The 12476-nt window shown below is 36.6% G+C and overlaps 2 protein-coding genes and 1 long non-coding RNA gene across 3 annotated transcripts in view; 1 reads left to right on the top strand and 2 right to left on the bottom strand.

Annotated features, from left to right (window-relative positions):
- The window catches only part of LOC130701879 (uncharacterized), a 46092-nt gene that overhangs the window by 32303 nt on the left and 1313 nt on the right, over positions 1–12476 (bottom strand). The window lies entirely within an intron of this gene.
- LOC132088166 (uncharacterized) lies at positions 9664–10262 on the bottom strand. Its single transcript, XR_009421449.1, has 2 exons — positions 9997–10262; positions 9664–9907 (listed from the first exon to the last, which is right to left on the bottom strand). It is a non-coding gene; the product is annotated as an uncharacterized LOC132088166 (long non-coding RNA).
- Positions 11304–12424, top strand: LOC130701884 (craniofacial development protein 1-like). Its single transcript, XM_057523674.2, has 4 exons — positions 11304–11461; positions 11531–11665; positions 11744–11942; positions 12046–12424. The coding sequence occupies exons 1-4, from the start codon at positions 11404–11406 to the stop codon at positions 12359–12361; spliced, it is 708 nt and encodes a 235-aa protein (XP_057379657.1). The 5' UTR covers positions 11304–11403; the 3' UTR covers positions 12362–12424.

The following is a 12476-nucleotide window of genomic DNA, read 5'->3' on the forward strand; positions in this document are numbered from 1 at the left end:
CCCTCATCGAAAGATTTTGGGAAAATAAAACAATAGTGACGTGTATTGGAGAGACCTTTTAACTTCTTTTTCACTTTAACTTGAACTCCGTATCGGAAACGGAAATTTTTTTGTCATATGTCTTTACTTAATTTATTTGGTTATTTCGCCGTTTACTCTGTTTGTTTCCTTTAAATGGATTTCGGCCAAGAAGCTTGACCTTTCGTTTGTCTTATTTTGTTTCCTGAACAACCGAAAATAAAAGAAAAAAATTTTATTCTTGACTTCTGTTTCAAAGCTTAGAAAATATTATGTAACATTTAAAACAGGTTTCGTTTCATAAAACATTTTTTGAAACAATAAATTATCACGAGTTCATTATGAAAAGACTTCAGAACTACACAAACACAAATGCCTGTAAAACAAGAAAATTTATAAGCCTAATTTGCATTCCCACATTTGCAACTCAATGATAGCGGGCATCATTCACCTTTTGCAAAATGCAATTATTCTTCACATTGAGCAAAATAAAATACCTTTGCATATAGTTGTGATGTAACGTACTCATCCTTTACTATTAATTGCTGTCCTAGTATAGCTATTCTTACATCACAGCTTCCCCATCTAAATCCCAATAGAAGAACAGAAAATAAGATTAAATATTAATTTTCTTCTTCAAAGTGTATTGATATCCACCATAGCCATTTAACAAATGCACTTAACACTTAATATATTTTTGACATTTGACGTTTTGACATATAGCTAAGACCGTCTGCTATGCGATTTAGGACTCGGATGTGTGGTTTGCGGAAAACGTAGATTTCAAAGTATGCCTTACGAGCCCCCTAGCGCCAAAACCACAAAAAAATATATATTAAAAACCTTGGGCCGTACCTGACAGATTTTTCAGCAACATACATACAGCAACTGTACAAGGGAGGGGAAGCAACTCTCCGTTTAACGGCACACCTTCGGGTGAATCCTGTTTGTGATACATGGTCGTCATAGCTAAAGACGCCTAGTGGCTGATTCTGAACTAGATGGTAAATGCTGCACCCACCTGGAAAATATTTTATTAATGTTATGTTTTATTAAAGTTCAAACCATGGGACTTGTGCCTATCAGCCATCGCCACGGGCCATAAGATTACATATCAAGATTACTATTACTGTACCTAATAGATGTTTTTGACTTAGCTACCTTATTAAGAAATCAACGTTTCTTAGGCAACAAATTCTTCCACAAATCACTTTCAGGTCTCACCTTAGTTTTCTGTTGTAGCATGACTGACGTATAATTGGAGTAGGTGTCTGAATTGTCTCCTTAGTGTCCGAACACCCATCGTTTTCGCGCCTTTTATCAGGAGCTCATACAGCGTCGGATGTCTTGCGAGGACTAATAGATGAGAGCGATAAAATCGGTGCGCACGCTAATGAAAATTTGGTTGATCATTAGCCTAAGAACAGGGAATTTTGCACTATTTTTTCATTTGTTTTGTGCCAATGGTTGTTGAGTAGCATGCTAGTCAACAAACATTCGAATACCGTGTTCTGCTAAATGATGGCTTACGGCGTGACCACGCTATTTCAGTTTCTTCTTATAATTCCTATAAAGTTGTTTGAAGAATTTTTTTTAAAGATTTCAGCTTATCCATATCATTTTAACTAAATTAACGTAGTGTATTAGTAGGGATTTTTTTAGTTGGTTTTATTTGATTAAAAGCTGCAGCGACAAGATAGTTCGGTAGAATCATTCAACCTACAGTAGGGAAGACCGAACCCATCTTGAACACCGTACCACGTTGTACAGTGCCGCGAAAAATATAAGTAATCACAATAAAAATATAATACTTATACATTTTGTTCGAAATAGGTTTTTTAAATAGTGTTAAAGTTTGAGTCTGGTTTCTAAATTATTTATTGAGTTATTTTAAAAAAGAGGAAAGTCTGTATTTTTCTTTGTTCCTTATCGGTGATTTTCTGATGATGACGTCAAAATAATATTAGTCACTCAACTATCAACACACTAGTTTTACTGCAAAAACTGTTTTTAGGGCCAAGTTGTAGAAACGGCATGTGTGAATTACGCGTATTTTCATAACTTCTCACATTTTCAAAGTTTCGTCAGCTGACGCAGCCACGACATTACAAATAAAGAATCAAGTATATCAACTGAAAAATCAAAATAACCAAATTATCGATATTGTGTTTGCTCCACCTCCTCCTATGTCTGCTCTATCAGTAAAATGAAAATGTATCAGGGATAATAAAAGTCTTTTATTTCAGGCAATCTTTTATAAAGACGGCATTTTAATTGTTCACTAAGTTAACAGCAAGAAAACAGAAAGAAAAGTAAAATTTTAATAAAACTCATTCTAGCTCTATTGACCCGATCTATGTGGGACAGTGTTCCGTCCAAAGTCACCCCGATTCGCCCCAAGTTCACCGTTAAATAAAAAGCGTTATAAATTCTAAAAAATTTACATAACATTTTTGAAAAAAAAATGTTAAGTGTCGGAAACGTTCTAAATTCATTTTCGAACAAATTTTCGAAATTTCGCGTAAGTGGGGTGGTAGATAATGGAGTAAAACCGAAACTGTCCAAGATGGGTCCGGTTTCCCCCTATAGGGTAAGCATGTAATTTTACTGACTATTACCAATTAACGTCGTTTGTCGTACAACATTTTATAAAACATCTTTGCAGTAATAGAAAATACATTGCTTGTAACCAAGTATGTTGGTCATTCTATGTTGGGGTTTTCACGGTTGTCCATCACGTCCGTGATGTTTCGTTTTTGAAAGCCTAATTGCATATGAAACCAGTCATAAACACCTGTATCGAGCTTCTCATGGTAAGTTTCTTGTTGCAATCGGTAACTGACAATCCTTTCACCACTGTCTATTAGAAAGTTATATAATGCACATCAACACGGTGTTATCCATACAGCTTTTGGAACATGGGCATGAACATATTATAACCTGCGTCAAGTGTTTTTTAAATCAACGTATGTTCAACGATAATGCGTGTTTTAGACCATTTTCTTTCAAAATCACTTTTTTCTTTGTGTTAGCAAACCTGGGCTTAGTTTAAGAACTTCAAGATAAAATTAAGTTAGTTGGAAGACCCGCATATTGCCTTCTGCTATCTCCCCACCTCACTCGACCTTTTTTCTACGATCTCCCCTTTTATTACCTTCTTCCGGTTGACCGAGGTGTCAACGAAACCAAGCTCATCTGTTAACCTCGTTTCCCTTTTTGACACCGTTTCGCTGCTTTATTGCCCACGCTAACCTTAGCGTCCCCAAGCCAAGACGCAGTATAAAACCCCACCCGAGCTTCCCAAAAGAGAGTTCTCTTGTAGCCATCACATGTACTAGTTATGTGCAAATTTTTGTAATGTGTTGGTGCCAATTTTAAAATAAACTTGAAACCCCGAAACAATAAACAAAAACGCAAGTTCCAATTGTTGCATTAGACACAGGAATAATATGTGGGGTACACGGGAACGCCGAGTCTCACAAAATCTGAAATTCTGGGTTTGGGAAAAGCGAATCAGGATATTCAGAAGTAATAGCTTTTAAATCAAAACATAAAAAAACTTTAGCACCATGAGCACTTCCAAAAAATGCAGCAAACGTGTAACTGATTGAACGATTTGGCAAAAGCGAATAAGAATTTTCAGAAATAATAGCTCCTAAGTCAGCATCGAAAAACTCTAGCATCGTGAGCAATTGCCAGAAAACCAAAAAACGTATAACTGACTGAACGATGGACGAACAGCAAGCAGAATAAGCGAATGAGAAAACTTACGATTATTATAGTTTTTCAGATTTCTTTCTGAAGTTTGATATTTATATACGTTCCATCCAAAACACCTAGGACACCAGGCAACCCAGCCAGCTTATGAAATTCTATTGTCACGAGGAGAAAATAGTGACGTGGTTGTCATTTCTGAAAAGACGTGACAACCAACTTTTGAATTGCTTGCAACACAGCTTCCCTTGAAAAGAAGATGTTGCAACACGCCGATAATCAGTAACAGATAGTTATCCCTAGAATTCACGAAACCCTAGCGATGGGGCGTATATCCTTCACGAGGGTATAAAAGCCCATACATATTTAGCCCTAAGTTAGTTCTTAAGTTCTCCCGTGTTCTTCAAGTTCTCCTACAGTTCTCTTCACGTTCAGGTTAAGTAAAAGTGTAGTTATTCCTCATTTCTGCTATGTCTTGTATTCTTTCTTAAAATTCAATAAAATTCATTAACAAAGTAAAGTCCAGTATGACACTATTCTGAGTGCAGAGACATCATTTGGGCTGGCTACTGGGAAAAGTAATTGAGATGTATTTCAAATACTTTGTGTTATGTTATCGGTTGTTCTTTAGATTGTTGAAATTTATATTTGTATAATGTATATTCAGTATGAAACACCGCTGCGAAACCAAGTTCGATGAGTCTCTATTGGAGGAGCTCCCGGAGTTGTTGAAGCTCCGTTAGTTGAGTTCCATTGTTTTCCCTAGAGGTCTTCATTGTGTACAAATCATTGGGAGCATGTAACTTAGAGCGAAGGTGTACATGTTCTGATATTTAGAACAAACGTTTTACTTCTGAAGTTCGATAAAGGCACTTAGAAGGTAGTAAGTTAGAAACACGTTAATAATCAATTGTATCAATTTAGCATGTATGAACTTAATATAAAAAACTTTTAACGTAGGGAAACCGGCCATTTTTTGAAAAATTTATCAAATAAAAAGATCCACTGCGAGCTACTTAAATTTTAGTTCTTTTTCTTATGCATTTAAGTGAGTAAAAAAAAAAATCAGCCACTAAAGGGTGCATACTACAAGGGTGGACATTGAAAACGTTAGTGTAAAGAAAATAATAAAATCAGCTGAGCAGTTTCGGATTTTATACGAAACGTGTGAAACGATACAAAAAGTCTTTTGGACGCCTTGGTTGAACTTGTTCTGCTTGACATGATTTCTCCTTCATATACAATGCTGAAACAAATCGGATTTTCAACGAATCTACACAACACTTAAAAGATGACACCTTGATATGGTTTTTTTTCTCAATAATTGTTAAAACTTCTTCGTGGTGGGTGAAATAAATGTAACGAAACTAAATATACATCTTCGATATATTTCCCTTCTTCGCATCTTTATTAATTGTCCAGGTAATGTATACTTTACAATTGCAACACAATATGTGCAACACGGATGACCTAGATAAACACCTGCCAGATGACTCACACATGCGACGCAGCCATACGTTATAAACATCACGCCACTTAAAACACATTTTTTTATTTTCTGCACGGGCGACGCTCATACACGTAATCCACATCACACCACTTTATTTCCGTATTTGTATTATAATGACCTAACCTAGAGAATATATTTATCGTTGTGGCTAAAATTCCTCGCGAGTTCTTTATTTAAAATTTGTCTTAATATCCGTAAAGTCATTCACCCAACGAGGAGAATGCTTTACATTTGGATAGCTGCAAAGACCTTATCTGTTAATTTTGCTCGCAGCCTCTGAATAGTCTTCTCTTCAGACCACCCTGGACCATCCACTATACTGTCAAAAGACTCGAGCCAAAAATCAAAGCAAGAAAGCGGGCTTCCAGAAAAAGATGGGAGTAATTGTAAATGAGGAAGGCATGTTGGCTGTTTTTTAAATCATTTAAGTCATTAACAGTGGCTGCTCTGGCTGGAGAAAAACAGTAAGCCACGTTGTTGGTTGGATAAATCAGGAGAGATTTTATGGAATCTTTTTGTTGATTCTGAGCGAGTCGTGAATATTACTCGGAATTGGAGCCGAGTAAACGTGCAGAATTATCCTTAAACGTTCTTAGAGTAATAGAGCTAGATCATTATTTCACTTCAGGCTTGCTCGTGACATTTTATGTTAAGCAAATACAGTTCGCATTTTTTAAAATTCAAGTTGAAAGAGTTCTAGCTGCTTTACGGTGAACACAGACGTGCCTCCGGTAGCAAAGGGTTCCAGATTTTTTAATAGTGAAATGGGGAACTAACCCCTGTTTTTATTTGGGCTTTATCATGTTAAAAATAAGCCGAAAAACGCATACGACTAGGCCTACCTTGAAGATTGCGTCAATGAGTTCATTCAACTTCAGCGTACCGGTTTTTGCCGTAAAGGGAAAATAATTAAAATTTTGGTCGTTGGATTCACCTGTGATGCTCAGCAATTGCCCTGAAAAAATGTATTAAAATTTATACAGTCTATGAAAGTTGCCCTAAGTGTGAAGTTTACGGAAAGTGGGCGGTACAGGGCGTACTGTTAGAAACATCGGCTCCGCCTCAATTCCATGAAAACAAATCTCAAAATGGTCACCAAAATAGTGCATCTATTTTAGTAGAATTAGGCATCGACATGATTAGCTCGTTTGCCGTTGACTGTATGCACTTCGCGTTCCTTGGTGTGAGAAAGCTCTTGAGATGAGAAAGCTTTTGTGGCTTTGGATTCATGCATATCGGATCGCATATCGGTCCTATTGGTAAGAGGTGCCAATTTTATTCTTTGTAATTTCACGTGAAAGCCAAAATCGTTAAATGAATTACCGCGATGGAAAGCCATCAGCCTGAATCAATATCTGTAGTACACTGTGAAAGCCGCCATGACGGAAATTTTTAAAGGGAGCCTCTTCAAAGTTTGTATGACAATTTGGTTGAACAAATGCGTCAAATAGTTGATAATCATGGTGTAAAATAGTGCAAAATTCTTTATGATGATTTTTTTTTTCATTCAACGTACATTGCCATATTCACTAGGCTGATGACATTCTAAAATTTGGGCATTTAGAAAAAATGAATGTTTTATTTACATTGATCGTTGTGCATCTTCCAAGAAGAAGCAAACGTAACTAATGCTCACAGAAAACTAATTGTTTCAATCTGGCAAGTGGCAAGGGAAAGAAGAACGAAACGATTAAGAAATGGTCGCAGGAGAAGAAACAGATAGCACACAAGAAATGTAAATAATTCATGTTCACAAAAGTTTCGACCCATATTTGTCCATTGTGCCCAAAGTCAGTTATTAAAAATTGTACACCCATCATATTCGGCATCATATGAAATTACCATCATGAAGCAATTTTGTTAAGATTACATAATATTGATAACATTTTTCATATACATTATTTCCGTTATAGGACAGGTACACTTTCTTTGAGGCAACAATCTTTCTAGTTTAAGAAACAGTATTAAGATCAGATTTCGATTCGGTTCAACTACGCGGTTTCAACTACGCGGTATGCCGTTGAAAATCGTGAAACTACCATTGCGCGCAATCAAGGAGTATATTCTTATGCATCAGACAACAGCGGAACATATGACAACAGCAAGAGTAGGAGGCGAAAATAGAGATTCCGTTGGTATATTGTGAGTCTTCTTCGAAGTTGTTTTGCAGTGTAGGAAATTAATATTTTTCGATTTGCAGGTATTTGTGTTTCCTAGTGATTTTTCCAGCGTAATTTGGGTAGAACATCATCAGAAATGATTACACATTTCGGCAACATGACTGGAAGAAAACAAGACATATGAAATCAACCTGCACAGCATGTAGGTAGCTTTTGTATGGTTTTTTTCGTTTTGCTTCAGCTATTCGTATATTACTGTTTTGCCATTCGCCATTGTCCAGTTCTGTCTACCTTACAATGCGTATCAATTGGATATAGCCTCTCGAGACTGGATCAGAAAATCAGGCAATAGGGGTATGTTACTTGCCTGGTGAGGATGAAGCCTGAAATGCAAAAGAGGGGCGCGAGATGAAGTAAAATACGTTCTTGCTGGTGAGATAGTTGTCAGTACAGTGCCGGTTCACTTATAGAACCGCCTAGCTATAGAACCGGCTCGGTTATCGAACCGATTTTTCCTTGCAGTGTTTTAGCGTCGCCGTTGGCCGTATTTTGAACAATAATTCGCGTTTCGGTAGCGAGAAACAATGGGGTGCACTTTTAAAACATGCTAACAAATATTACGCTAATGGGTTTTAGTAATTTCAGGGAATTGTATGAACTGGTTCAGTGATCCAATTTTAAATAATTGGGCGGCAAAGTAATTCGGGCTGGAAACGATAAAATGAAAATATTTATTGTGTTACTTTTTGTTTGTAACTGTTCATGAAATGGGAAATCCTGCTTAGGACATGTTCGTTCTAGTAAAAAAAGCAAGGAAAAAGTCTATCAATGGAAGACAAAATAAAAGTAATATAACTTATTGAGGGGGAAAAGTCGGAAATGTATATTGCTCCTTTGTTTGGTGTTCCCAAATCTTAAATAAGTATGAACAAAGAAAACATTAAGTTCTTTCAGCGAACAAAGTGTTTAAGCCGTCAAAACAACTGATGGCAAATGAGTCTCAATATACAAAATCGGACCATGCTGTTTTGAATTGGTTTAATGCAATGCGCAATCCTACTTCCAAATGCAAAATCCTCTGTCTTTCACGAGCTCACATCTAAGATCGGGAATCACACGAAGCTAAGGCTAGGAGGATTTTGCATTTGAAAGCGTATGACGGGTGATTCCGGAACTGGAAGCAGCGTTGCTCGATCGGGCCTAGTATTCGTCTTTTTGGAGAGGCTGGAGCATCACAGAACTGGGACCATCATTAAGGTTCTTTCCCGTCAATTTTCGTAGGCGTTTAGTGAAAAATTGGTCTGCTACAGAGCTTGCAATGTTTTTAACATAGACGAAACGGGTTTGTGCTATTGTGCTTTACCTACTCGTACGTACGTTAGCAATGAGAAAGGATGTCGAAAATCCTTTAGGGATAAAAAGGCTATGGGTGCAAAAGATGGACTTAAGCTTGTTTTTTGCGAAAAAGCTACAGGCTCTTCTAAAATAGGCCCTCTTTTGTTTCGAAGTTCCAAAAATCCTCACTGCTTTCGTGATCAATCGTCTCTAATCCATTACGTATGGCAAAGAAAGGCCTGGGTCGATCGTGAACTATACAAGGGGTGGTGGGATAACGTATTTTGACCTTCGTTCCGTACGCAAATTTACCAACGAACCAGTTTCTCTTTTAATGGACAGCTGCTCTGGACATGACGCAACGTGCCTTGGCCCAAATGGACAAGTCGAAATAGGTTTTTTCCCACCGAAATGCACCTCACTTTACTAACTACTTGACCAGGGTACAATTCCTGCGTTGAAGACCCTCAACAAAAAAGGAAATGTTGAAAAGATATATTGAGGCGTACGAAAAATTCGACGAGCTTCAAGAATTAGCAAAAAAAGGTAAACAGTAGATGAAGTAATTATATAAATAACAATAAGAAGCATACATAAATTAACTCAAGTAAGCAAATAATATATACAAAGCCTGAAATAATATACAAATAATAAAGATATATACATTTAGAATTATCTATATCTATAATCGTCGCCTCGATCGAAAAATCTATTGCCATGTTAGGCTGACATGGCAGTAAGATACGAAGTGGCTATTGCCATGTCAGGCCTATATTCGGGGACATGGTGGCTCCTCCCCCATTGGTTATTGCCCAATGACCATGGATGCTTCTACGTCAGGGGCGACATGGAAAATTCGCCCACCAAGGCTATTGCCATGTCTAATGAAATTGCATACCCCTGATGTCAAGGGTATCATATATATATATGTATATTTTGAAATAATAATAAATGACACAATAACAATAACTTTTTGAAGAGAACTCCATTTGCCAAAGACATCCTACACTGCATACAAAGTATTGCGAAATAAAGATAATTTTTTCACATGGGTTATTGGAAGTGAGGCAGCTGCTAAAATTCTTCTTACTAAGAAGTTAGTGGAGGGACATGATATCAGCCCTGTGCCTGAAATGGTTAGCAGCACAGTAACAGAAGAAGATTTAGCAGTGGAACTTCCAAAATTTCAGAAATTATTTACAGAGGAAGCCTGGATAGCCACAATAAACTTGAGTTAGTCAGCAGTGAAACATGTGATATAGTATAACAAAGGTAATCTATAATATAATACTTCCTTACAGTTGATTTTAAGAAAAAACATTCGCGATACAAATGTGGTGACTGTAAAAAGATTAGTAATAAAACCACACCAAATGTGCTCTGTGACAGTTGCTTGAAGTGGTGTCACTGGGCTTGTGAGAATATTCAAAAACAATCTGATTTATCCAAGTATTTCAAATGTTCCACATGTCGTGCCTTGGTTACACTGTGACACTGTTTTGTAAATTTGCTATGTTTGATATGTACAAATAAAATATAGTTATGACTCAATGTGTTAAGCATAAACATTTAACGTGCGACTAAAGCGTCTGCTATAGACACATCATAAACATCGTTGCGACTTCGTTAAAATCGGTGAAATTGTATTGCAGTTCCAATCTAGCTAATTTTTGTTTAGTATTTAGAACTCGGTAAACAATAAATTACATGCAACAAGTTAAGAGAAACTTTTGAAAAAACAAAAAGATATATCTACAGATGCACACAAAATTACCATTTAATTTTATACTCTTCAAGGAGAGTTATAGAATTGTATGACACTTGTTATTATTTCAATATATATATACATACCCTTGACATCAGGCGTATGTAATTTCATAAGACATGGCAATAGCCGTGGTAGGCGAATTTGCCTTGTCCTTATATGGCAATAGGGTTGACCCGCTCCGATTGACCATTTGGTTTTCATTGCCGATTCGATCATTTGAGAATGATTTGATTGGCGATCAAATTATTGGCGATCCGATCGTTTTTGGGAGAAATCTAGTAGTGGAATTTGCATTAAACTTGTCATCATTGCAAGTCAATGTCTTCACTTCAGACTTTTAGACGAAAAGGCGTCTGCTGCGAACGAAGGATAAACAGCTTCCTCCGCGAAAATTTATGTAAATTCTAAATTCTTACGTTTGGTGGCACTAAATTCAATCGCAAAATTTATTGTTGCCGATCAACGGGTTTTTTGATCGCCGATCAAACCAATATCAACCTCAAAAGATTTGATCGGCGATCATTTTTTACCTTAATCGTGATCGATAATCGCGATCGCGGCAAGACTGCTTTGAGGAGATGAATATTATTGGAAAGGTAATGCGTTAAATTAATTACGGCTATTAAACAAATCTAATTGTTTTTAAAATTAACGCGTTATTCGTAGAGATATGCGGTAATTTACGCTTACGAAGTTAACTATTGGTAAAATTATTCACGTTGGTGTTAACTACCGGTAAAACGTTATAAGAAACGCACACCTCGGCATCCAATGATCGAAGATCCAGCCCCCAACAAATCCATCGAGCTCATGAAGCAGACGACTAAAATTTCATCGTTGTGGCTGACAAATTCAGGCACGAGCAAAAGGGTAACGAGCTATTCGAGCATTTACCTCTTGCTTCTTTTCAAATTAACGATAGCACAAGTGTGGCCGAAATGTTAAATGAAGAAAACTATTCTTCTGATTCCAGTGACGAGGACTACATTCCAACTGGTGATTTTTTCGGAAATGACTCCTTGAAACTTCCAACCTAGCATGTCTGACCTGCTTAATTTTATTTAGGTGCTGAAAGTGATGTTGAAGAATTAACAGATGAACCTGAACATAGTTCCAGCAGTGATGGTGATCAAGTTGTGGAACATGGATCTGTTTCGAAGAAACAAAAATTGTGTTCAAAAAAAAAAAAAAAATTAAAACGTAAATATTCCTTCTGTTAATACATCCAATGTGATATGACATTTTTCCTTTCAACTATTAATTGATTTTCTAGCAAAGCAAGAAATTCTGCTGTGCAAGATAAAGAAGACAAAATAAAAACCATTTATGCTGCTGAAGATAACAAAGAAAGAGTGGATAGTCTTTGGGCTTCTTTTAAGGATGTGTCTGAATTAAAAAAAGCAAAGGAAATAGTGACACCTTCTATTGCATCACCAGCAACCTCAAAAATCTACGAATTTGCTGGAGAAAAAATTGAGTATTAAATTTTTTATCATTACATCATAGAAATGTCAAGCTGTAACCAAAGCTAATCCTTGTTCTTATTCAATTGGTTATTTGACTATTATTGTTCAATTCAGAATCTCAGAGAAAAATCAGAAGATTGCATCCATAAGTTCACAGGAGATTAAAGGAAAAAGACCTGCTTTGAGAGCTGGTGGCCTTTCTAGCTTGACCAGTCAGTTATCTAACAAAAAATCTAAGCTGAGCACCTTGGAGAAATCTAAACTTGATTGGGACAAATTTAAGCACGACGAAGGCATTGCTGAAGATTTAAAATCTTTTAATCAAGGCAAAAAGGGATTTTTGGAGAGACAAGCTTTTCTGGAACGAGCCGACGTAAAACAGTTTGAAATCGAAAAAACTTTACGTGCTGGGCGAAAATCCAATTCGTAACAATCATTCTCTCGACCATATCTTACAGTTTCCCAGTGTTGGAAATACAATTCATTAACCAAACGGGCTTCATCGTTTTCACCAAGAGACTGTCCGTGATGTATATACTTAACAT

The sequence above is a fragment of the Daphnia carinata genome, chromosome 7 (assembly GCF_022539665.2).
Source record: "Daphnia carinata strain CSIRO-1 chromosome 7, CSIRO_AGI_Dcar_HiC_V3, whole genome shotgun sequence".
NCBI lineage: Eukaryota > Metazoa > Arthropoda > Branchiopoda > Diplostraca > Daphniidae > Daphnia > Daphnia carinata.

Bases quoted from the DNA above. Each gene is read 5' to 3' on its own strand.
- LOC130701884 (XM_057523674.2), top strand. From the start codon at position 11,404: ATGTTAAATGAAGAAAACTATTCTTCTGATTCCAGTGACGAGGACTAC. The intron at 11,462-11,530 runs GTGATTTTTTCG...AATTTTATTTAG, and splicing joins CGAGGACTACATTCCAACTG to GTGCTGAAAGTGATGTTGAA. The intron at 11,666-11,743 runs GTAAATATTCCT...TTTCTAGCAAAG, and splicing joins AAAAAAAAAAAAATTAAAAC to CAAGAAATTCTGCTGTGCAA.